The sequence below is a fragment of the Oryctolagus cuniculus genome, chromosome 20 (assembly GCF_964237555.1).
Source record: "Oryctolagus cuniculus chromosome 20, mOryCun1.1, whole genome shotgun sequence".
NCBI lineage: Eukaryota > Metazoa > Chordata > Mammalia > Lagomorpha > Leporidae > Oryctolagus > Oryctolagus cuniculus.
Genome location: NC_091451.1, coordinates 11,590,404 through 11,616,759, shown reverse-complemented (window position 1 = coordinate 11,616,759; position 26,356 = coordinate 11,590,404). Strand labels below are relative to the sequence as shown.

Sequence of the window (26,356 nt, the reverse complement as noted above, 5' to 3'; positions counted from 1 at the left end):
TACTCTGTTCATTAACTTTGGCTAGAATGTTTACTGCTTAAAACAAACAAACAAACAAACAAAAAACTCAGCCTCTCTTCTGTTCTTTAGGATTAATCACTTAACAAAAGGAACTCAAGGGCCTGGCACTGCGGTATAGCAGGTGAAGCTGCCACCTGCAGTGCTGGCATCCCAAATGGGCGCTGGTTTAAGTTCTGGCTGCTCCACTTCCGATTCAGCTCTCTGCTATGACCTGGGAAAGCAGTAAAAGATAGCCCAAGTCCTTGGGTCCCTGCACCCAAATGAGAGATCTGGAAGAAGCTCCTGGCTCCTGCCTTCGGATTGGCACAGCTCCAGCTGTTGCAGTCATTTGGGGAGTGAACCAGCAGATGGAAAACACCTCTCTCTCTCTCTCTCTTCCTCTCTCTCTCCCTCCCTCCCTCACCCTCTCTATAACAATGTCTTTCAAATAAATAAATATTTTTTAAGATTTTTATTTATTTATTTAACAGGTAGAGTTACAGACAGTGAGAGGGAAAGACAGAGAGAAAGGTCTTCCTTCCATTGGTTCACCCCCAAAATGGCCGCTACGGCCAGAGCTACACCCATCTGAAGCCAGGAGCCAGTTGCCTCATTCTGGTCTCCCATGCAGGTGCAGGGGCCCAAGTACCTGGGACATCCTCCACTGCCTTCCTGGGCCACAGTAGAGAGCTGGACTGGAAGAGGACTAGAACCCAGCGCGCATATGGGATGCCAGGGCCACAGGTGGATTAAGTAAGTGAGTCACAGTGCCGGCCCCTATAAATAAATAAACCTTAAAAAGGGGGGGGATTCACTGGGTCCTGTACTGTGGTATAGCAGGTAAAGCTGCTGCCTGCAGTGCCAGCATCCCATATGGGTGCTGGTTTGAGTCCCAGCTACTCCACTTCCCATCCTGCTGTCTGCTATGGCCTGGGAAAGCAGTAAAAGATGGCCCAAGTCCCTGGGCCCCTGTAACCACATGGGAGAAACGGAAGAGGCTCTTGGCTCCTGGCTTCAGATTGACACAGCTCTGGCCACTGTGGCTATCTGGGAATGAATCAGTGGATGGAAGACCTCTCTCTCTCTCTCTCTCTCTCTCTCACTCTCTGCCTTTAAAATAAATAAATAAATCTTAAAAAAAAAAAAAAAAAAAAGGAATTCACTGACTTGAAGGATTGGTCCACCTGACTCTAATTACTGAAAGAAGTAATTGGCTTCTCTAATAGATAAGACCTGGAGGGCCAGTATTGTCTATAGAGGTTTGTTTAGTGAAATTCCAGGTCTGGGGTAGAATATAACTACCTGTTTCATGTAATCCACCCACACAACTGAATCCCAGCTGGCCATCATAAAGATTCCCTAAAGAGCACAGCATAGCTGACAATCAAAGAAAAGGCCACACAAATCACTGACCAATAATGGACTTGGATCAAGTAGTAGTCCTAAAATTTTTATGGATCCACAAAGACTCCACATATACAAAGTCAGCTTGAGAAAGAAGAACAAACGTAAAAGCACTATAATTCCAGTTTCAAATTATATTAGAAAGCCATAATAATCATATCAGTATGATATAAGCAGTCACATAGAACAATGGAATAAAATAGTCTAAAAATAATTCCACACATATACAGACAATCTTTGACAAGGGCACCAAGAAGATGATGTGGGGAGAAAATGTCTTCAATCAATAACTCTAGAAAAAATGGATATCCACATATAAAAGAATGAAGGTGGATATTTGTTGGATTTTGTATATCTGACACAATACACAAAATTAACTTGAAATGGATTAAACACTTAAAATGGAAAAACTTAAAACTCTAAGATTAAAATATAAGGAAGGGCCAGCGTTGTGGCATAGCAGGTAAAGCTGCTGCCTGCAGTGCCAGTATCCCATATGGGTGCTGGTTAGAGTCCCAGCTGCTCCAATTCTGATCCAGCTCTCTGCTATCGCCTGGGAAGCAGTACAAGATGACCCAAGTCCTTGTGCCCCTGCAACCACTGGGAGACCCAGAAGAAGCTCCTGGCTCCTGGCTTCAGGTCAGCTTAACTCAGACCATTGCAGCCATTTGGAGAGTTAACCAGTAGATGGAAGATTTTTCTCACTTCCTCTCTATGCCTCTCTGTTTCTCTGCCTTTCAAATAAATTATTCTTAAAAAAAAAAAAAAAGGAAACATTTAATGACACTGGTTTAGTAATAACTTCTTTTCAAAAATGACAATAAAAGCAGAGGCAATAAGAATAAAAATAAACAACTAGAACTATGAGCATATTTCATAAAGCTCATGGAGTATAGTTTAAAAGAAACACATTCTGGTGCAAAAAAATTTTGAAATCAATGCATAACATTTTCCAAAATCTTTTTGAAGAAGCCCTCAAACATCATATTTGCACAGCCAAAGAAATAATCATCAAAATGAAAAGACAAACTACATGGAATGGGAGAACATATTTGCAAATCATAGACCTGATAAGGATTATATAAGGAATGCATAGAAAAACTAGTAATAATAATAATGTTATTAAAAAATAGGAAAAAGAACCTGGATAGATTTTTTCAAAGAAGACATACAAATAACCAACAGGCATATGAAAAGGTGCTCAGCCTCACGAATCATGAGGGAAATGTGCATCCACACCACAAGGAGACATCATTTCATACTTTTTAAGATAAGAGGTAAGTACCAGAGAGGGTATGGAGAAAAGGAAACCCTCATTTAGCATTGGTAGGAATACAAATTTGAACGGCCATTATGTCAAACAGCATAGAGGTTCCTCAAAAAATTAAAAATAGAATTAACATAATATATATATATATTATGGGTATATAGTCAAAGAAAATGAAACCAGTATCTTGAACAGATATCTGCCTTCTATAGTCACTTAAGTGGATGAGTAATTCATGATAGCCAAGAAATCGAAACAACCAAAGTGTCTATTAATTGATGACTGGATAAAGAAAATGTCACACATGTGAGAAATTATGTGTCAAATCCAAAAAGCTCTAACCGATAGAAGCAGAGATTAGAAGGGTGGTTGTTAGTGGCTTGGGGTGGGAGGGAAATAAATGGGGAGCTGTTCCTCAGAGGGTACAAACTTTCGGTTATAAGGGGAACAAGTTCTGAGGATCTGATACACAGCATAATGACTAAAGTAATACTGCACTGTTCACTTGAAATCTGCTAAGATAGCACAGCACAGATGTTCTCTTTCTCTCTCACATGCACACATACATGGTAACTGTGTGGTGAAGGACTGTTCACTAATTTGATTGTGATATATATATATATATAATATCACATAGAACACTTTGAATATACAAATTTTACTTGTCAATTCTACCAAAATATAGCCTGAAAAATGAAAACAGTCCTAGGAAAGAAAGAAATTCCTTCAAAGAAACAAAAGCCCAGAATGTTTTTCCCTAAATAGATGTCTTTCTTGGCCTAAAAATGAGAGTGATTCATAGGGAAATTTAAACAAGAAAATCAACAGACTCAAACTTCAACTGCCTTCTCAGAATAGATAGACTTTCAGTCCAGAGACATCTAATACACTATAATTTGGGCAAGTATAAAAGTAAAATGGGAATTTCTTGTCACATAAAAATTACCAAAGGCAAACATAAAAGTCTCTTTTACTTTTAATTCTTATCATTGCAAATTTACAAAGTGGTCAGTGAGAGAATATAATCTATACAATACAAATCGTCCTAGTTTACATTCACTCCTTTAAAAGTTTTTTTCTCTAATGTTTGGTTGTGGCTTGCTCATTATTTACATGGCTGCATTCTAATCTTGCTTCCTGGAATTAAGTTAGGGCCCTGTGAAGTTTTACCTCAGATTCATTTAATTTCTGCTTCAGACGGCAAAAGAAACTAACTTGGATACCTTTAATTCCATTTTGTTTTCAATGAAATATCACTAACATACATTAAATCATAATATATTCAAAACAGAATGCAACAAAAATGTAACATTGATTTATATAGATTTTTCATATGCACATTTATTAAATTCACTTTCATTTGTACATATAATCACAAAGTACATGTACAAATTAGTTGCAGAAAATAATTAAGGAATTTTCAGCAACAAAGACCTAAAATTAAATTCTCAAGTAATTTCATCAAATAACTCAAACTTTGAACATTCAACCAGCAGTCAATACAATTCTCTTTTATATACCACATAGTCTATTCCTGTCAAATCTTCAAATCTGCATTTTTTTTTAAAAAAAAAAGCAAATTCCACAGGCACAAAACTTCTTAACAGAAGGTTGGTGCCTAAAATCATCTTTGGGGTAGAAATGCATTAAGGACAAAATTAGTTATCATTTGGTCTAGTGATCTAAGCGTGGCCTAACTGTAAGCTGTGTTAAGTTCCAAAACTGGTTAATGCATGGCTTGATTAATTCAATGTTCCTTGAAATCCATGCTACCATTTTTCTGTGGATTCATTAATGCTAAAATTATTCCAGTAAACTAATAGGTTTTATATGTAATTTAACTTAACACAATAGAGCGAATTTTTAAAAAAATCATTATAATATTGCTGATAATATGAATTGCTTGTTTGTGTGGGGTTATTCTTGACCTCCTCACAGTGGTAGGCTGTGCTAAGACAACAATTTTTCTTTTATTGTTCACTAATGAGAAATTGATTGCCATCAGAATCCTACTGGGAACACAGACTTTTAAATATAAGAGGCCTAAGTACGGGTTCTGCTGTTAATGATTCTCAGATATATTTTATTCTGCATGAACACATCAGCACCAAAAATATTTTCTTTTCCATGGAATATAAACTGTGTATCATTTGAAAATGTGTAAACAGGAGAACCAAACTTAACTAGACAGATCTTAGGTTCTTCTCTCTGACAAGTAAATGGAAGAGAAATTAACAGAATGTTCCTTTTCATAAAATACCTGTTAACCTTTTATTAAAAATTCTCAAAAAGGTGCTATTTTAAAGCTTCTAATGTTTGAATTAGGAACATAACTGCCAGCCTCAGCATGAGTTCTAACTGTACTGCAACGCAAAACTGCATACCCTGTTTCAAACATTGATCATATATGAAAGAAATTCATAGGAAAATATCTTGTATTGTTGGTAACACCACTACCCTCAGGGCACACTTAAGACATGAAGATTTTTAGGCATACATTTTAAATGTTATTTTCTGGTGATATATTTTGGTTGGTTAACTGCACTTGACCATAAATGTCATTCCAGATATCAAGTACCCTACTGCTCTTAAACACACAGGGTATCATTTACTATTAAGCAGGGAAATTAATAAAATTTACAGTTTCCTATTCTTAGATTGTAATCTTTACTGAAGTCCAAATGAAACATAAAGGGGGAAGAGTACCTTTCATGATGTCCTAAATCCGAAAGAAATTCATCTACATGTCTTTGGAGTTCATTTCCTTCTAAATTCTTTAATTTCTTCAATTCACTCTGGAGAAAAAACCAGAGCTCTTTAGCTCCATTTTCAATTCTCCTCCTTAGGACTTCATGATCTTTACCCAGACCTGCAAAGAATAGAGTATCAGCATTTAAAACATTTTGGTAATAGGAAATTTCCAATTAATTGTGCTAAAAGCCAATATATTAAAGGAGGGACAACCCTGTATAATCACCTACCATTTCTGGTTTGTTTCTTGTAATTTTCAATCTGTTCTTTGGCCTTGACAAGTTGCTCTTCTAAAACACGTACCCTTCCTGTAGCTGGCCCCTGATCAATGGGGCCTTCTGGTATCCTGGATTTCAGAGAATAAAATTTTAAAATTTAAATTTTAAATTATACAACAAAATAAAATTTTACTTTGCTAAAACTTATTTTTTGGCAAATCGATGAGTAATTAAAAATATACAGCACAAAAGAGGTATCAAATGATATATTTTCTTCAAATGTGAAGGCTTAATGATAAACACTGGAATCATACTGAACACAACAGAAAATACTAATGTAGTTTAGAAGATCCATGATCTTCTAGGAATTAAAGAACCTATAGAGCTGTTTCCTAAAAACTTCAACCATTTATTTAGAGTACTACCATCAGAGACAAAGTGGTCAATTCTTTAACAATGTTGAGAATGGAAGGGGAGAGTTAAAGAAAAGATTTAAAGGGAATAACAAAATGTCTATCTGAACATGTGTCTATAGATATACTCATATAGGAAATACAAAGTATTTCCCAATAAATACAGTATAAATCTGTGCTTCAGTTCATGAATTCATGACTAGATTAATAAGCACTGGTTTCACAGGAAAGGGAAAGACAAAAGCAGAAGATAAAATATATTAGAAAAAAAGAGATTAATGCTCTGTTTATTTCTCTCAGCAAAGAAAAAATATCAGTCAATAATATAAAATGTTGCAACTTAACAGAGAAACTCCAGGGTCTTTTGTACATATCATCAATCTATCTGGTTAACTTCTTTCTAAACTGTGCTTGTTTCTAACATGCTTTGCCTTTATGTGAGCTTTGACAGCATACTGTATTCCATTAAGGAATGAATAAGTAAACAAGTAAAATTTGAGCACAGGCTGAACAGTGGTCCCTCAAAGATATCTATATCCTAATCTCTGGAACCTGTGCTGGTCACCTTATATGGCAAAAGAAACTCTGAATGTGTGATTGAGTTAAGAACTTCGAAATTGGGAGGTCTTAATCCAGGATTATCCAGGTGAGTCATAATTATAATCACAAAGGTCCTTTTAAGGAGGAGAGGGATTTCATTATAGAAGAGGAAACAGTTATGTAGCTTTTTATTTTTTTAAAATTAATTTATTCATTTGAAAGTGTTACAGAAAGGTGGGGGGGGGGGGAGAATATGAATCTTCTATCTGTTGGTTCTCGCCCCAGTTGGCCACAATGGCCTGGGTTGGGCCAAGCTGAAGGCAGTAGCCAGGAGCTTCTTCAAGGTCTCCCATGTGGGTGCAGGGCCCCAAGCAGTTGGGCCATCTTCTACTGCTTTCCCAAGCACTTTTTCAAGCACTTTAGCAGGGAGCTGGATTGGAAGTGGAGCAGCACCCATATGGGATGCTGACATTATAGGCCATGGCTTAACCCACTGCTCGACCCACCACGTTGCCCTTCTGACACTGAAACCAAGCCCCTACACAGTGCCAAGGATGCAGATGCTAGTGACCCTCAGGTCCCAGTCTCTCAGTCTCCCAGCCTCCTTCCCTTAAAATGTCTTTGTCCTGCTTTTATGATTGCAAATCAACCTCTTATTGAAATTAGCTCATTGAATTGAGGGAGTGGTGCAACCAGCCCTACAAGGCCCCTAACTGCCAGGTTCATGAGGCCATTTACTTCCCCTTTAGATAACATCTTGATGTTCTGTCTTGAGGGTTTTCTTTTCTAGGAACCCCAAGTCCTGTGCAAAACCTCTACATGTACATGGCCCCAAGATGAGTGGAGTCCACTTTACCATCATCAAAATTCCCTGGAAGGACATTTCGCTGGCCAAAGGATGGCTACAAGCATGGCAGAGGAACCAGGAACTTGGACTTGAGCTGAACACGCACCTCTCAGCCACAACTTCAATCTACGACAACCCTTACATGTAGCCCCTTGAAGAGCCCAGGGAATTAAATGACAGATGCCCAGCTGCTAGCTCTGTGCTTTGCAATGAACATCTATACTCTTTCACCCCAGTGTCCGTAATTGGCTTGCTGCGCGTTGGGCAGGTGGACTCAGTCTTGGGGGGTGTCTATAAAAACACCATGGTTTCAGCACAGTGAAATTCATTTCAAACTTCTGGCCTTCCAAACTATAAATTTCTGTTGTTTTTAGCCACCAAGTTTGTAGCATATGTCACAGCAGCAACAAAAAACTAATACATACATATAAGCACACACATCCTTTTGCAAACTACTGTGAAGATTAAATAATGGCTGATTCTTCTTTAAAGTGTACTTAATTGAGAGAATTTCTATAAAATTATCTAGCACAGTGTCTGTTAATAAACTTTATGAAGGTTATTTTATCTGGGCTTATTCATTTTAGGGGTGAGCTACATACTTGAAAATTCTGCAATATCTATTCTCACCATCACAATCAATTTAAGGGAACTTAATTTTTAAATTGTAGTTGACAGAAATTAAATTCAAATGCTAACAGAGTCCTCTTGCATACAGACTCTGATACAGATTTTTTTAAAGATTTCAGACTTTTTTTTTACATAACTGATGAAGCCAAATTAACTACTAATTCCGTACACTACTGCAGAATGATGCTTAGTAAGGAAGCTATTGTTACAGCTATCTCAGCATAACTGAAGGCATTTCATAACTTCCTGTGGACTTGAATGCACTAAATTGAAAAGCATGAAAAATTATCATCTTCTAATCATAAGTATCTGAGGTTGTAGAAAATGAATGGAAAAGGCTTCATTTGTATAAACACAAACTGAACAACGATAAAATAAAGTAGCTAGGTGCATAATTAATTTATGAGCATATATGTATACACATAATGACATAAATGAGGTATGTCCTGAAATACAGTTTTTGGTAAATATGTTTTTTTAAAAGCTTTTATTTAATGACTGCAAATTTCATAGGTATAACTTAAGGAACACAGTGGTTCTTTCCCCCATACCCGCTCTCTCCCTCCCGTCCCACCTCCTACTCCCTCTTCCATCCCATTCTTTATTAACATTCATTTTTAGTTTATACACAGAAAATCAACTTTATGCTAAGTAAAGATTTCAATAGTTTGCAACCCCCCACACACAAAGTATAAAGTACTGTTTGAGAACAAGTTTTGCAGTTTTTTCTCATAGTATAACTCATTAAGGACCAAGGTCCTACATGGGGAGTAAGTGTACAGTGACTCCTGTTGTTCATTTAACAATTGACACTCTTATATATGATGTCAGTGATCACCCAATGCTCTTGCCATGAGCTACCAAGGCTATGGAAGCCTTCTGTGACCACAGACTTTGTCAGTATTTGGACAAGGCCATAATCAAAGTGGAAGTTCTCTCCTTCCTTCAGAGAAAAGTACATCCTTCTTTGATGGCCCCTTCTGGTAAATATGGTTTTCAAAACTTGGTTCTTAATCTCTTTCTGAATTAGATAGCTGGTTTCTAAGAAACAATTTGAAAACAACAAAACTACCTCTTGAGATTTATTTAGCAGCAATATGGCAAAGGACAGAAAAGTCTTTCTTCAGAACACATTTTAGTTATAGAAAAATTCAGACAATAGAAAGACTATGTGTACATTCTTATCTCACGTCTTCATACACTGACGGAATAACATCAGAGGTAAAAGAAGTATGAAAAAGCAGCATACAATCTATTCAGTAGATTTCCACTAAGTACTAAATACAATCTAACTCTAATAAATCATAACTGCACCAGTAATTTACACTGTATTGTTATATATAAAAATGTAATTCAAATGTGAATAAACTATAGATAAAATTATTGGACAAGACCATGTGAAAAAATGCACGAGAACTATTCTTTCTAAACCCCTTTCAGAAAAGAGTCAATCTGCATGAGTAGTCCTCCTTTTTGAATACTGAGGAAATGGAATGTCCTCTTACCGTATTCACTTTGCAGAAGATACAAAGGAGTCTTACTTTGGACCAAAGGTAGAGATCAGATTTATCATCCTGTCTGAAACAACTCGAAGCCTCGAAAAAGTAGGAAGCACCAGTATAAAAAAGAAGAGGCAGTCAACTAAGAACGTTAACCTCTGAGAAGAAAAACAAATGCAAACCCTAGAACTACATCACTTTACTGCTGTGAGAGTTTCCAGACCACAGTGTAGAAAAAAAGAAACCCAGGTAAATCCTAGTAAATATCCTGAATTAAAGAAATAAATCTAAGAGCCTAAGAATCAAGACAGCTAGAGTTCATATAACAGAGAACAGAGGTACCATTTGCCAATCAGCAAAGCACTGATCAGCAAATGCTGTAAAGAAAGAACTCTTTAGAAGGATTAGTGGAAGTGGTACCTGGCATTCATGTGGGGTTGTGTGGAAGAGTTCCTGATCCTGCTAGCCAGGCTGGAAAACATCATAAGTTATAGCATATCAGGTAGAGGTCTCAGAAAGATTTAAGCCCTAAACAATGCTTAGGTATACATAAGAATTCTCAAAAAAGAAAAAAAAAGATCAAACTATTTTCAAACAATTAACTATATTCCAGAAGAATATATATTTGCATGAATACAAGTTTCAAGAAAACAGTAGGGTAAAATTCATGAGGTCTGGAATTCAACAAAAAATTACCAGGCTTGCAAAGACATAGGAACAGACAACCTATAATGAGAAAATCGATCATTCAAAACTTACATAAGAATTAGCACCAATATTATAACTAGCTTGTAAGGAAAAGGTATTATGATTATATTTCATATGTTCAAAAGATAGAGGAAGGAAAGATTTTTGGTAAAAAAAGATATTAAAGATATATAGATCTAAGCTGAATTTCTACAGATGAAAACTATAATGTATGAAATGAAAACCACTCTGAAAGGGATTTACTGCAGATTAGTCACTATAGCTTCTACTTTAAGAAAGTAAGGGTAGGGGAGGCAAACAAAACCCCAACTAAGTAGAAGGGAAGAAATAAAAATCAGAGAGGAAATCAATGAAATTTAAATAAGAAAAGCAACAGAAAAATCAATAAAACCAAGAAAGCTAGTTCTTTGGAAAAATCAATAAAATTGACAGACTTCTTTCTGAAGGCCACAACTGCAAATAATTTAGGTTTTGTGGGCCAATGAGCAAAACAAAGGCTATTGCATAGGTATGAATGTAATAGTTAAAATGTAACCATCAAAATATATAAAACCATCCTTAGTTTGTTGGCCACAAAGCACGAGCTAGCTAGTAGGATTCAGGCCAGAGGCCATAGTCTACCAAACTCTTCTCTACCAGACTGATTAGGAAATATGAAAACAAATCCCAACTCATTTCACAAAGTCAGTATTATCCTAATATCAAAACCGAAGAAAGATATTACAAGAAAAGAGATTATAGATCAGTATCTCTAGTGATATAAAAACTCTCTAAAAAATTAAGCAAACCTAGGGCCAGCATTGTGATTCAGCAGGTTAAACCAGTACCTATAGCAGCCTATACATCCCAGTCCCTGCCAAGGTGCCCAGGGAAAGCAGCAGGTGATGGCCAACGTTCTTGAGCCCCTGCCACCCACATGGGAGACCAGGATGGAGTTCCTGGCTCCCTTTCTGGCTCCTAACCTCAACCTGGACCTGATCTAAGTGTTACAGTAATTTGGAGAGTGAAATAGCAGGTGGAAGATCTCTTTCTCTCTCTCTCCCTCTTTCTACCATTCTGTTTTTTCAAATAAAAATAAATTAATCGATCAAAAATTAGCAAACCTATTCCAATCATACTTACCATTCTCTCTTTCTGTTAGTTACCAGAATAAATGGAAACATATTAAGTATGAATTTATTGTTTTTCAGTACTATGGTCTGAATACTAAATGTCTCCCAGAAGATCTGTATTAAAGGCATGGTCTCCAGGGTGGTGTCATTGGAGAGCTGTGGAACGTTTAAGGAGGTGGGACTTGGAGAGCAGTCACTGGAGGTGTATCCTCTGAAAGTAGTTCTTGAGAAAGGGTTGTTATTTATTTATTTATTTTTGACAGGCAGAGTGGACAGTGAGAGAGAGAAACAGAGAGAAAGGTCTTCCTTTGCCGTTGGTTCACCCTCCAATGGCCGCCATGGCCAGCGCACTGCGCTGATCCAACGGCAGGAGCCAGGTACTTATCCTGGTCTCCCATGGGGTGCAGGGCCCAAGGACTTGGGCCATCCTCCACTACACTCCCTGGCCACAGCAGAGAGCTGGCCTGGAAGAGGGACAACCGTGACAGAATCCGGCGCCCCGACCGGGACTAGAACCCGGTGTGCCAGCGCCGCAAGGTGGAGGATTAGCCTAGTGAGCTGCGGCGCCGGCCGAGAAAGGGTTGTTATAAAAGGCGGAGACTGGGCCCACTTACCTTTCCTGCTCTGGAAAGAGATGTGATCATTTACACCTGCATGCACCCCTGCGTGATGTGTTATGATCTGCCACCCTCACTAGAGGCCAAACCAATGTGGCTGCTTGATCTTGGTTTTAACTTCCAACACTGTGAGCAACATAAAGTAGTACCCTCTCCCCCCCAAAAAAGATTTATTTGAAAGGCAGAGAGGCAGAAACAGAGAGATAAATATTCCATTCTCTGGTTCACTTCCCAAATGCCTACAACAGCTGGGGCTGGTCCAGGCTGAAGCCAGAAGCGAGGAAATCCATCTGAGTTTCCCATGTGGGTAGCAGGGACCTAGTAGTTGGGTCATCACCTGCTGCCTCCCAGGCTATACATTAGCAGGAAGCTGGCCAGGAAGCAGAGGTGGATTTGATTCCAGGCACTCTAACAAGGGATGTAGGCATCCTAAGAGGCAGCTTAACCAGCTGCACCAAGATACCCAACCCTCTTTTCCTTTTTATAAACTTAGCTGCCTTTAATATTTCATTATAGTAATACAAAGCTAACAATAAGAATGGCATCAGTTATAAATACCACACTGAATGCTACCCTTAGTGGCTTACACTGTTCAGTGTTACTGCGCCAACAGTCCTCAGTGTTTTAAGACAAGCACTCAGAGTTGCCAGGCTTCTGCAGAAAATTCTGCTACATTATCACGGCCCTTTTTGCAAGTCAAGCTACTCCAATAAACATGTGCCATTCTACTCTGTATGGATAAATCAGATGAATCCAACACTGACACTGAGAAGGTCATTCAATGCAGTGCCTTTAAAGCTGCTGGTGAGGTGCATCACTGAGATGAAAACCACGGGTTCTGAAGGCAGACAGACGCCGGCGAAGAGCCTGACTAGCAGTTAATTCTGAACAAGTCACTTAACCTTTCTGAAATCTGCTCTGTACCTTTACTAGGAAAGCAACATAACACCACTGAGACGAGTCCTGAGGATTTAAATGTCCAACACAGCGGAGGCTCTGTGTGACCTGCTAACATTTTTATTGTGTTCTCCTGTGGAATATCTTTTTGGTACAACCCTAAAATTTCATAAACATTATAAGAAATATGACTGCTTCCAGTTATAAATTATGCTGCTGATGAGCAAACCAGAATCACTGGTCTAGGAAAAATTTAACAGAATTATGTATCACAGTAAGTGTTTAGAAAGGATTACGCTTGGAAAATGCAATAGACTAGAAAACTGGAAGTCCTATGAGAAAAACTGTAAACATTTTTTTTCTTTCTTTCTTTCTTTTTTTTTTTTAATTGACAGGCAGAGTGGACAGTGAGAGAGTGAGAGAGAAATGTCTTCCTTTTCTGTTGGTTCACCCTTCAATGGCCGCTGCGGCCGGCACGCGGCACACCGCGCTGATCCCAAGCCAGGAGCCAGGTGATTTTCCTGGTCTCCCGTGTGGGTGCAGGGCCCAAGGACCTGGGCCATCCTCCACTGCCTTCCCAGGCCACAGCAGAGAGCTGGACTGGAAAAGGGAGGAGCAACCGGGACAGAATCCAGCACCCCAACCGGGACTGCCGGAGCTGCAGGCGGAAGATTAGCCTAATGAGCCGCAGCACCAGCCTAACTGTAAACTTTTAAACTATGACCTTCTTAAAAAAAAAATCTCTTTGAAAGAATTCATTCTAAGAATTCTACAGTTGATAGTTTTTAGGTTGAATATCAGTGTATTTGGTTTTTTATTATGCTATGTTGGAGATACTAATTGAAAACTGACTAAAGAAAAAATAAGATTTAGTAACTTTCCTAGCTATTCTACCAACCCACACCAGTCCCTGGGAAAACATGAATGAGAACAAAGAAGGATGGCTCTTGAAAATTTCAGCAATAGTAAAGCAACTGATCATATAAGAGATGAAGGCAACCCTTCTTCAGAACAAGTCTGGCTAACCTCTGCAAATAAATTAATAGCTTTGGAAAGAATGCCATATAAATTAGACAATAATACTACAGGTTCTAACTGAACATGGCTGCTGTGAAAACTATGATTAATAAGGAATTTTAATCTTTCAAGTACGCACATTAATATCCCAGTTTTTAAAAACTTGATTTTTATTATATATATTTGAATTCACAGCACATTAAAATCATAACTTTCCATTTTGCATATGTATGCACATGTGCTCATCTCTGTGTATACTTTATTTATTTATTTATTTATTTATTTTGACAGGTGGAGTTAGACAGTGAGAGAGAGAGAGAGAAAGGTCTTCCTTCTGTTGGTTCACCCCACCAAATGGCTGTGATGCCCAGCACACTGTGCTGATCTGAAGCCAGGAGCCAGGTGCTTCCTCCTGGTCTCCCATGCGGGTTCAGGGCCCAAGCACTTGGGCCATCCTCCACTGCACTCCCAGGCCACAGTAAAGAGCTGGACTGGAAGAGGGGCAACTGGGACAGAATCTGGTGCCCAAACCGGAACTAGAACCCAGGGTGCCGGCGCCGCAGGCAGAGGATTAGCCTAGTGAGCCGTAGCACCGGCTGTGTATACTTTATTTAATCTAGTTAAAAATAATATTTCTAAAAGGGCAAAAAAATCATTAGTGCATAATGAAGACAAAAATTAATCTTCTTAAACTGGTAAAGTTTAAGATTCCAGGTCACTAGTTTGTCAGGTATTTTACAAACTTTGCTTCTTTTGTTATTACATAAGTTTGTATTTCCTAACCTGTGGGGAGCAACTCGGACTCGACTAAGTTACTGGAATTAAGACTTATTCTATGCATCTGCTCTCCCACAATATGGCGCTGGGAGAGGAGGAAACAGCTTCTACACAGCTGCTTTCACCAACTTGACAAGCTGCAGGAGCTGCTCCTGATTGGAGGAGAGCAGCATACTCGGCGTGTGGGCAGCCGAGTTGGGATTGGTGGAAAAGGACTATAAAGGAGGAGAGAGACAACATGAACCAGGAACATCTATCTGAAGGAACACCTGTGCAGCCCCCGAGAGAGCTGGCCGGCGGTGTGCCGCTCCCCCGTGGAAGTGGGGAAAGTGGCAGGGGGAACCGCCCTTAACATGGAGGTGGAAGGGACGGTAGCCAACCCGGGAAGAACCAGCAGCAAACCCGGGGAGGGCCGAGCAGACAAAAGAACAGCGCAGGGTCCTGTGTCGTTCCTCCGCGAAGAGGGGGAGCGACATAATGGTGCCGTGACTCGGATATGAAGCTTAGGAGGGATAATGGTGCCGTGACTCGGATATGAAGCCTAGGCAGGGTTTAGTGTCGTTCCTCCATGAAGAGGGGGAGCGACACTAACCCACATGATATATATGCTGATACTTTAAGAAACAAAGCAATTATTTATCAGCCACAGCAGTATTTTATAGACTAGAACTGACAGAAGAGAATGATATAGACGATAAACAAAAACGCTGTTCTTTGATAGAGAATATGTTTAAAAATGAATATACGTTAATTCTACTGATATCAAAGTGGCCTTTCTTCTACAATCAGGTAACTGGTTATAAACTGAAACTTCTAGAGCAGATTGAGCTGCATCACAACAATGAAGGTAAGGCCCAGGCCAGTCCGGACATTGCAGGTATCTGGAGATTGAACCGGCAGATAGGAGCTCTGTGTCTGCCTCTCAGAAAAAAAATTCTTTTAGAAAAAGTGATTTTTACTGTAGTTATTTTCCAATTATTATTTTAAAAGATTTATTTATTTATTTGAAAGTCACAGTTACACAGAGAGAGGAGGAGAGGCAGAGAGAAAGAGAGGTCTTCCATTCACTGGTTCACTCCCCAACTGGCTACAATGGCAGGAGCTGCACCGATCTGAAGCCAGGAGCCAGGAACTTTCTCCGGGTCTCCCACGCAGATGCAGGGGCCCAAGGGCTTGGGCCATCTTCTACTGCTTTCCCAGGCCATAGCAGAGAACTGGATCGGAAATGGAGCAGCTGGGTCTTGAACCAGCACCCATATGAGATGCCAGCATTGCAGGCAGCGGCTTTACCCACTACGCCACAGTGTCACCCTGTTTCCAATTATTTTTTATGGAAATTTCCTAAAAGCCAATTTGGTACTGTGAAATTTGTTAGTAAAGCATATCATTTCATGTCTATTCCTGCATTAATATCATAATCCCTTATATGGATATTCTGAAGACAACTTTAATCTATATCCTTACTTTATGAAACACACACCCTGCAGTATTCATAAAATTTTAAATATTTGAAGAGAAAATCTGTTTTGTTTACATAAGCAATTTTTTTTCTCTTTCAAAATACAGATTTCCCACTTAAAGATTCATTTTAGTTAACTTATATAATTCTTTATTAAAACTCATTGATAGTTTCCTTCCTCTATTCTTTTTCAAACCAAGTAAATGAATGAAAGGTACATAGCATTGACAGAAAAACATTCACAAAAGGATTGAGGTCCAACTGATTGCATTTTACAGTGATTCAAGAAAAAATATGGTAAAAGTTAACAGGAAGGAGTTATAGCTTAGCATAGCAATTAAGAGTCCATTTAAGAAGCCCATGTCCCACAGAGGAGTCCCTGGGTTCAATTCTCAGGCCCACTCTTGACTACAGCTGCCTTCTAATGTAAACCGTGGGAGGCCATGGTGATGCCTCAATTAACTGGGCGCTCCTGCCACATGCACATGAGAAACACCTGGACTGAGTTCCTGGCCCCTGGTTTTGGCTCCAGCTCAGCCCTGGCCACGGAGGTATCTGGAAAGTAAACCAGTGGACAGAAGTGTGCTCACTCTCTCTCTCTTTCTCTCTAATAATTTCTTTTTTAAAAGAACAAGCAATACTGGGACTAACCTTGCAGTCTTATGGAATTATGTTGGGGATTATGAACATCATTGAAAACTGGAAGGACTTACCAATTTCCTGAAGACTAGTGAAGAGAAACTAAGCTGGATGCATAACATGATCCCAGAAGATGCACAGAAAATGTAAGAGAAATTACCAAACAGCACGCATAAAACCTGGTCTTTGGACCTTGTACAGTACTGTTCCAATCAACACTATCATTTGCAGGAATGCATTCTTTCCATAAAAGGGGTCATCTCTATACCCTTTCTGAATGTTAGGATTCTGGAATTCCAGGTTGAATACCGCATTCATTTTAACCCATCACTGTGTTTTCTGATGGAACCTAGCAGGGAATCTCCACTGATTTATAACCTCAAGATGGCCTCAGATTCCCCCAGATTAACCTTCTCGTGTGGTTGCTCTTTGGCTCCAAATGAAAATCAATTCCATTTTATTCAGTAAACACTTCGTTGCACTTGATACTGGGACAACTCATGGGAGATACCAGAGGTAAGACAAGATCACACCCTTATCTAACCCTTAAGGAGTTCACTAACAGGGAAGGACAAGCAAATAAGCAAATCATTGCAATCCAATGTGAAAAGTGCAGAAGTAAATTTGCGTTTAAGTAGCAGAAAACAGGAAGTGACTATCACTGTAAAGTGACTAGACAGACTAACATGGGGCAAAGGTGGCTTTTTAGAGAAGACAAAAAGCAAGATCTATCTTAAAGGACAATCTAGGCTAAAGGGAGTAGAAAGCATCTAGGAAAAATGAATAACACATGCAAAGTATTGTTGGCAGGAAATTGAACAGCGGAAGTTGAAAACAAAGAATCTAGGAAGAGCCATAAACACCTCCTATGTCATGCAAAGAAGTTTAGATGTTCTTGTACCCTGTGCAATGGAGAGCCATAAAAAGATTTTAAACAATAGACAGCAAAATAAGATTGTCAAGAATATTCACTGTAGCTCTAGTATAGAGAATGGAATGCAGGAAGAGACACAGACAGGTTACAATGACAGGAGACCATAAGAGTCAGATCTAAGGGAGCAGTGATATGCTTAGAGATGAGGAAGAGTGATGCTTACTGAACAGAAAGAATCAGATAGTGTCTTTTTGTTTCCCTCCTTCCTTAACAAGGCCAGAGAAAAGACAAAGAAACAGAAAAGACAACAACAGATATGGAGAGAAATATCCTGAGATTTCTCTCTCTAATCAACTTAGAGAATCAGATTCCTATGTGAATCAAGGATACTCTCTTTAAATAACAGTTGACAAGTCTCATAGGACAATAACCAATACGGGAGGGGAGGCCAATTGAGTTTTTTTTTTTTTTTTTAAGATGTATTTATTTATTTGGAAGTTGGAGTTACACAGAGAGAGAAGATGCAGAGAGAGAGGTCTTCCATCCACTTGTTCACTCCCCAGTTGACCACAATGGTCAGAGCTGTGCTGATCCAAAGCCAGGAGCCAGGAGCTTCCTCTGTATCTTCCCACATGGGTGCAGGGGCCTAAGGGCCTGGGCCATCTTCTACTGCTTTCCCAGGCCACAGCAGAGAGCTGGATTGGAAATGGAGCAGCCAGGACTCGAACTGGCATCCATATGGGATGCCGGCACTGCAGGCAGCAGCTTCACCCACTATGCCACAGTGCTGGCCCGAGTTTTTCTTTTCACAAACAAGATTTGATTCTTTAAAATGGTTCAGAAATGATTAAGGGGAAAAAGAATTCCATTGGACAAACATGTTTATAATAGATTGTGAATCTAACTTAAAAGAAAGCTTGGTAAATAACGCCTGGCCTTAGAGGCCGGCACTGTGGCGCAGCGGGTTAAAGCCCTGGCCTGAAGCGCCAGTATACCATATGGGCACCGATTCTAGTCCTGGCTGCTCCACTTCCAATCCAGCTCTTTGCTATGGGCTGGGAAAGCAGTGGAAGACAGCCCAAGTTATTGGTCCCTTGCAACAGCCTCAAAGACCTGCAAGAAGCTCCATTGTGGCCATCTGGGGAGTGAACCAGTGGATGGAAGACCTCTCTCTATGCCTCTGCCTCTCTGCAACTCTGCCTTTCAAATAAATAAATAAATCTTGAAAAAATAAAAATAATGCTTGGCCTCTTTTAAACCTAGCTGCAAGCCACAGCATGAACCAAGTAATCTCCTGAGTAATCTAGGGACACAAACCCAGCAGTGCAATATACTTGATAAATGTCAACAAGAAAGAAAAACAGGTACAAGGCTAATCTACCACTAGGAGAGAGAAATAAAATGCTAGAGGAATTAGATCCAGTCTCGGTGGCAATCGTGAATATTTACTCTTTTACTCTAAAGAAGAAAAAACAAATTCTAAAACATCTTATGGTTATGTTTACAAAGGATACACTTATTGTTTTTGATTACTCCTGTCCACTTACATAAAAAAGAATATAATTTGTTAAAAATTTTCATTTGAAAGAAGTACTTTATAAACATGGCTATCTTACCATTGCTAAGGAATTTTTGGAAGGCTACAACATCATGTCAAAGATAATTGTAAATTTTCTGGGAGAAGGAGGAAAAGGAGAAAGAGGAGGAACAGAAAGAGACAACACCTAGTATATCCACAAAAAACTGGAGAGAAGTTACCTATAATATATTACTCAATTATATGAATATATATATATATATAGTGAAATCCATTTTACGCAATGCCGACAACACACAGAGGTTGAAATAGTTTCAATGAAGATTAGATTGTGGATCCTCCAGGAATATTTTAAGTAGAAAAGCTGACTGAATATGCCTGAAAACTTCCAAAGTTGATTTTGGAGGATATACTCTCCTACTCCAAAATGAAATGTGCTTTAATGTCATTATTAGAACCAGGCTATTTACATAAAAGAATGGCATATCTTAACTGCAAGCCCAGTATCTCATTATCTAGTAGTCTTCTTCTGCTTTCCAGCAAAGGCTGAATGAAGTTTGAACAAACTCCATATTGCTGAAAAAAAAGGAAGACTTCACCACTTATGTATTCATTCTCTCAAACGATCAATTCCCCTATAAGAAGGCATTGCTTGAATGAAGGGGAAAAAAAAACCAGATGATAGGTCAGTCTCCTATTTCCCCTTCCTTCATAAAAACAAAAACCAAAAAATCCCCACCTAGTCACTCTTTCATCAATAAATTACAAATATATGCTTCAAATCTTACTCACATAATCATTTCTTTGGGAACTACTTTCTAGCAGAGGGGCAATTATAGCACAGAACCAAAGTGAAGATCTCTATACAGACATATATCCAAAGAGATTCAGTGTTTTTAAAATGAAGGTGGCAAAAAGCCAACTGTACATACAACTAGAAACGCAGAGCTGCAGAAAACCCTTCATAATTATCGCTCAGTTAATAAGCACCTGGAAATTTCCTGAAGCACTAGGAAGTGAGAAGGTGAGATCTAAAAGCAGCAGCTTCTATTTATTCCCAGTAACTTTTTCTTTTATCATTTTGCAATAGATTTTACACCTTTTCAGTTACAATCACTCATGCAAAAAATTGTTACTATCTGTGATTTGCAGGCAGTGTTCATCCTACACCTAAAGTGTGCTACCACCAGATCCCATGTAATATATAGCAACAACAACAAAAGTCTGTTTATCAGTGCACACTTCTCTTGGTTTCTTTATCAGAATAGTGAACCAACGGCAAAGGAAGACCTTTCTGTCTGTCTCTCTCTCTCACTGTCCACTCTGCCTGTCAAAAAAAAATAAAATAAAATAAAAAATAAAAAAAAATAGTTTAAGAAGGCAAAATTGATTTTCAGCTAAGATGTTAAAGATAGGGTGTGTTTTGTAAGGCATTTGTAAAGATTCAGATTCCTCTCATGTCACCAATGAAAAACAATCACCTGTTTGCAAAATCACAATCAGAGTAACCCTGCCTAAGCTTTAATTGCTTAAATGCTTTTCATCCAACATTCTCAGGATGTTTTGCCAATACTAATTAAGCTATAAAAAACCCCAGTGAGGTGAGCATTATTAACAACTGAAGGGTCATCTTTTAAAGAAAGAATTGAATTTCCTTATATACTATCTCACTGCCTAGTTGAGGTCTAACAGTTGTCAGACAAGAGAGTTGATATTCAAAGATATAATACCATAAAATCCCAGAAGCAAAATCTCATTCCTCTCTCATGTTCTTAAATCCCCTAACTTGTACTAAACTATCATCTTTTTTTGCCTTTCACTGAAAACAGTGACAACTGATAGGCCAAGAGAAAGTCACACAGACCAGTTAATACCTAAGTCTGAGTTTCTTCATATCAAACTACGAAAACTTTAAACAAACTGCACATTCGTTTAAGTACTTTAAGTATTCATACAACTGTTCTTATGAGGTAACAACTTTTTGCATAAAAATTTCTAGGTTTCGTTGTCTATGTGTATTTTAAACAAAATATAGATGCAAGAACCCAAACTGAAGGACATACTATTTTCTCAGGTCAATTCAGAAATAGTTTGTTGTTCTTCCACTACAATGAAATAACAAACAGGTAAAATTCCCCTCAAAACAGCATGATACCACCTCTTCTTCCCTTGGGGATGTTTAAGTAGGCAGATGGAGTGACAGAAGGTGAAAGAATATCACTATTCTTTGCCCTCAGGTATATAATATCAACCAGAAGCAGGAAACCTATTTCCAACAAATACCAGGAGACTAACACAGCAATAGCATAAGTTACTGAATCTTAAAGTTATCTTAGTAGTAATTTAGACTCTCTTATTGTTTTCTGGAGGTAAGAATCTGTGTTCTCATTTCAACAGGCGGGGTGATCATGGCTATGTCATGTATTCTTGATTCTTTCCTTACAGATAGGAAGGTTATTTCTGGAAGTATTCAGAAGGAAGTGACAGAGAAAATGACCTCTGGGCAAAAAACCTAAGCGTTCAGCTGGTAGGGGAAATATTTTGCCACCATATAATCCTTCTGTACTGTTTGAATGTTTACCATGTCTACATATCACTTTTTAAGAAACTGGAACTTCTTGTGTAAAAAGTAATTTTTTTTTTTTTTACTTAAGAGAAACAGAAAGAAATGAGGAGAGGTCTTTATACCGAATAAGTAAAAGTGAACCATTGTGAGTCAACACATTGAAGGCAAAAAAAAAAAAACCACATAAGGTATATACCAATGTTAAGGTCTGAGAAGTGCCATTGTGTTTTTGTGTTTTTTGCGCTAAATCTCATTTTTAAATTTATACAGGCTCATTAGCCCTTATTTATCTTACATGCATTTAGTTAGAAAATGCAACTAACAGACTTCAATATTTAAAGAAAAGGTTTCTTCTGAAATCGAGATTTTTTTTCTAATTGATGTTTCATCACAAATAAATCCACCAAGGTATGGAACAGCAAGAAAGCAGTTTCTGCTGGTGGATTTTATAAAACCTTTTTCTTGGCAAACACTTATTTATGAAAATACCTTTTCTGTATATCACTGAAGAACAAAACTGTGAAGTAGAGGGAGGGAGAAGGACAGTGAAAAAGAGGATGGAAAGGGACCAGCAAAAGGAAAGGAAAGAGACAGGAGAAGGAAAAACAAAATGTGATCATACAGTCTGCAGGACTAAGAATTGCAATCATTAAAAAACATTCTAAACACTTGTTACATGTCAAGTACATAAAGATACAAGCAAGAACCAGGACTAGCCAACATCCTCAAAAATGTTGCAACCAGGTAGAAAAGCCAGAAAAAAATTATGAATTACAATACATGTAATAAAATTATGATTTTGGGGGGCCAGCGCTGTGGCAGAGCGAGTAAAGCCGCTGCCTGCAGTGCCAGCATCCCATATGGGCGTGGGTTCAAGTCCCGGCTGCTCCACATCCAATCCAGCTCTCTGCTATGAACTGGGAAAGCAGTGGAAGATGGCACAAGCCCTTGGGCCCCTGCACCCGTGTGGGAGACCTGGAAGAAGCTCTTGACTTCTGGCTTTGAATCGGCACAGCTCCAGCCATTGTGGCTATCTGGGGAGTGAACCAGTGGATGGAAAACCTCTCTGTCTCTCTCTCTGCCTCTGTCTCTGCCTCTCTGTAACTCTGCCTTCAAATCTTTTTTTTTTTTTTTAAACTATTTAAAAAATGTTATTATTTGAGGCCAACATTGTGGCTTAGGCTTCAGTGTCAGCATCCCATATAGGCACTGGTTCGAGTCCTGGCTGTTCCACTTCCAATCCAGATCTCTAGTATAGCCTGGGAAAGCAGTAGAGGATGACCCAAGTCCTTGGATTCCTGTACCCACATGGGAGACCGAGAGGAAGCTCCCAGTTCCTGGCTTTGGATAGACCCAGTTCTAGCTGTTGTGGCCATTTGGGGTGCGAACCAGCAGATGGAAGACCTTTCTCTGTCTCTCCCTCTTTCTGTCTCTAATTCTACCTCTCAAATAAAACTTTTTTTTTTTAAAGTTATGATTTGATATGAGGGTTTAGACTACAACTTGTTTGTTCTGAGGAAATCAGAGTCATTATTTCCAAAGGAAACTAATTCCAACTGGATATGCCTACCAGTCCCCAATCTTCATTGTTGTGTAATAACTTACATAAAATCTTTTTACATATACTTACCTCTTTTTTCCCCCTTGTCTAAAGGTAAAATAAAAAATTGTAAGTAATGATAGTCACATCCAAAGTGAGAATAGTTTGAGGCTGGTGCTGTGGTGTAGCAGGGTGAAGCAGCTTTATCCGCTACCCCTCAGCGCCAGCCCCAGGACACAGGTTTCTTAACTGCTAGGCTAAACGTCCTCTCCCTCCCCAATATCTGTTATTTTCTAGAATGCACTCTCTAGGAAAGTCTCCTTCCACAACAAGTACCAATTTGCTATTTTATAATGATACTTCTGAGGCTAGGTCATGTAAAACTCTGCAACTTCTGCCTTGCTCTCTTACTCTAGGGGCAGCCAGCTGTCAAGTCATGAAATGCCCAAATTAAATTTTGCAATAACTATTTTTTGCAATAATAGCAACAGATAATTAATGAATCAGGCCAATAGAATAGCACATGTTTTGTATCCTACTTTCTTTCCTATAAGATGTAACCCACTTCTCAAATTGTCACTGTTCAAAGAGGGGTAAGGAATCAGCAAGACATCTATTTACTGGTATATGAGGTGAATAATACCGTCCTTATTACAAAATAGAATTTATCCACACACAAGTGTAAAAGTTTGGTGTGTGGACTCAATTTATGGTCTTTTCCTTAATACCATGCCCTTGACATCAATTTGGCCAAATGACTCAAATATTAGTAGTACACAGTCTGAATTAGAAGTTTAATATATCATTCTAACAACTGGGAAGTAAACTAGCATAACCCTTGAAGGAAATGGTATTAGATTATCTTATATTCTAATAATTACAACTGATTTACATGACACTGAACTAAATATCTAAATGTGGTTAATGGCACTTTACATGTCAGACGGCAGATATCACCTAGGGCAGAGGCTCTCTTCTGATTTAACAAATTCTAAAGATCACCTGGCAAGGTAATCTCCACTTGTCTTCTCTGATGAAAAATGAAGATACCTTAAAGACACTCTTCATTTTGAAACATAAGGGAGTTGGTTAACATAAATTTAAAGGGATACTCCCTAAGAAATTACATAATGCCCTGAGTCATAATCCTCAATTAATTGCAGTTGCTACTGTATTTTGTGAACACTAGCATTTTACTAGCCAGAGTTATAGTCACATAGTCACTTGCTAATATGGTTGTGGACAGAGTTATAGTTAGCCGTGTAATCCTTAAAACAACAACTCTACCTTTAACTTTAGGCAGGGCTACCTGTGTTATAAACTTGGTAAAAATGTATTTGTTCTTTATGCAAATAGAAATTATCAACAAAATTTAATTCTTTAGTTTTAATAAAAAAGAAAAATATTATAATTTTTTACTCATCTACAAATTCCCATTCTCCTTATGCATTCTGATTTCCTTTACCCAAATATCCAATTAGCTGTTTTTATATTTAGCTGTCATTCTGATGTTAATTCTTTATCTAATAAGCTTCAGCACTGTAATAACACATACAATAAATCAGGGTAAAAATAATGTAAAGGTATGTAACACCCAAAAGGTCTTCAAACATCATGGAAAAGAACTGTGGATTTTTTCTGTGGTTAATAAACTATTCAGGCTGGTGCAGCAGCTCACTAGGCTAATCCTCCGTCTTGCAGCGCCGGCACACCGGGTTCTAGTCCCGGTCGGGGCACCAGATTCTGTCCCGGTTGCCCCTCTTCCTCTGCTATGGCCCGGGAGTGCAGTGGAGGATGGCCCAAGTACTTGGGCCCTGCACCCCATGGGAGACCAGGAGAAGCACCTGGCTCCTGGCTTTGGATCAGCGCAGTCCACCGGCCGCAGCACACCGGCCGCAGCGGCCATTGGAGGGTGAACCAACGGCAAAGGAAGACCCTTCTCTCTCTGTCTCTCTCACTGTCCACTCTGCCTGTCAAAACAAACCAACAAAAAACCAAAATAAACAATTCAAAAACAGTTTCCTAAAACTTAAAATGCAAATGTTGACTAACCAGTATCTCCTTTTCCTTGCATACCTTCTATTTTAACCAGGCCTAAAACTCAGATATGTATTTTTCTTTAACTTACAAGCTCGTTTTTGAATTCTTGTTAGACAATGACAGCTTTTCCACGGAAAGCCTTTCTCCATCTTAGACTTTATTCCTTCCAGAAATGGTAGCCACATATCTTTGTGCAAATTTTCCTTATATTCATTGCACATTCAATCAACAAGAATATAAGAGCTGTGGAAATAATCCCCCCTTGTTCTATGATTCTGTCATTTTTACATCTGCTGCAGCATCACCTGAAAACCATTTTCATAATACTTAACCATAGTATATTACTTTAATGAGTTCAATCATTAAGGTCTTTTCAATTTGCCATCTTATTTTAAAAATCACTATTTGCTCTTTATTTCTTGGTATTTCTAAATAAATGAATTAATACAGTACTTTCTCATATATCTTAAAACTAGTCCCATTTAATCCTTTTAGAATGTTCTTAAAAGAATTTTACTCCGTGCTGAATGCATCTTAGAGTATAACTGATGACTGATTCTCTGCCATCACAAATGTCAAGAGAAGAGACCTTCAAGGCAAGGTCTCTACCAGTTTACACAACTTATACAATGAGCATTTACAATGTGATCAACACCATCTTAATGACTAGTAAGAATAAATGCCAATGCTGACAAATGACCTATAATTAACCCAGTGAGTTTACTATTCCACTCTCAGATGGGTAAAGGAGACAAGGACAGCATGAAGAATACAACTAACAACCTCCCTCATTCCATCTGTTAACCTTTCATTCCTTTTGAAGACTTCCTGGCAATGAGACATTTCAGAAATTCCTTGGTCTCTATGTTATTATCTAACATACATTTTTTTTAAGATTTATTTATTTATTTGAAAGACAAGGTTAAAGAGAGGCTGAGGCAGAGAGAGAGAGAGAGAGAGAGAGAGAGAGAGAGAGAGAGAACGGTCTTCCATCCGCTGGTGCA

General features: G+C 38.6%; 1 protein-coding gene across 8 annotated transcripts in view; it reads right to left on the bottom strand.

Annotated features, from left to right (window-relative positions):
* The window catches only part of FUT8 (fucosyltransferase 8), a 296,746-nt gene that overhangs the window by 106,648 nt on the left and 163,742 nt on the right, over positions 1 to 26,356 (bottom strand). For all 8 annotated transcript variants that reach the window (XM_002719524.5, XM_017349465.3, XM_051826373.2 and 5 more), the window contains 2 exons: positions 5,653 to 5,768; positions 5,378 to 5,540 (listed from right to left, as the gene is read on the bottom strand). In XM_002719524.5, coding sequence (XP_002719570.1) covers positions 5,378 to 5,540; positions 5,653 to 5,768 — 279 coding nt within the window. The remainder of the gene's footprint in view (positions 1 to 5,377; positions 5,541 to 5,652; positions 5,769 to 26,356) is intronic.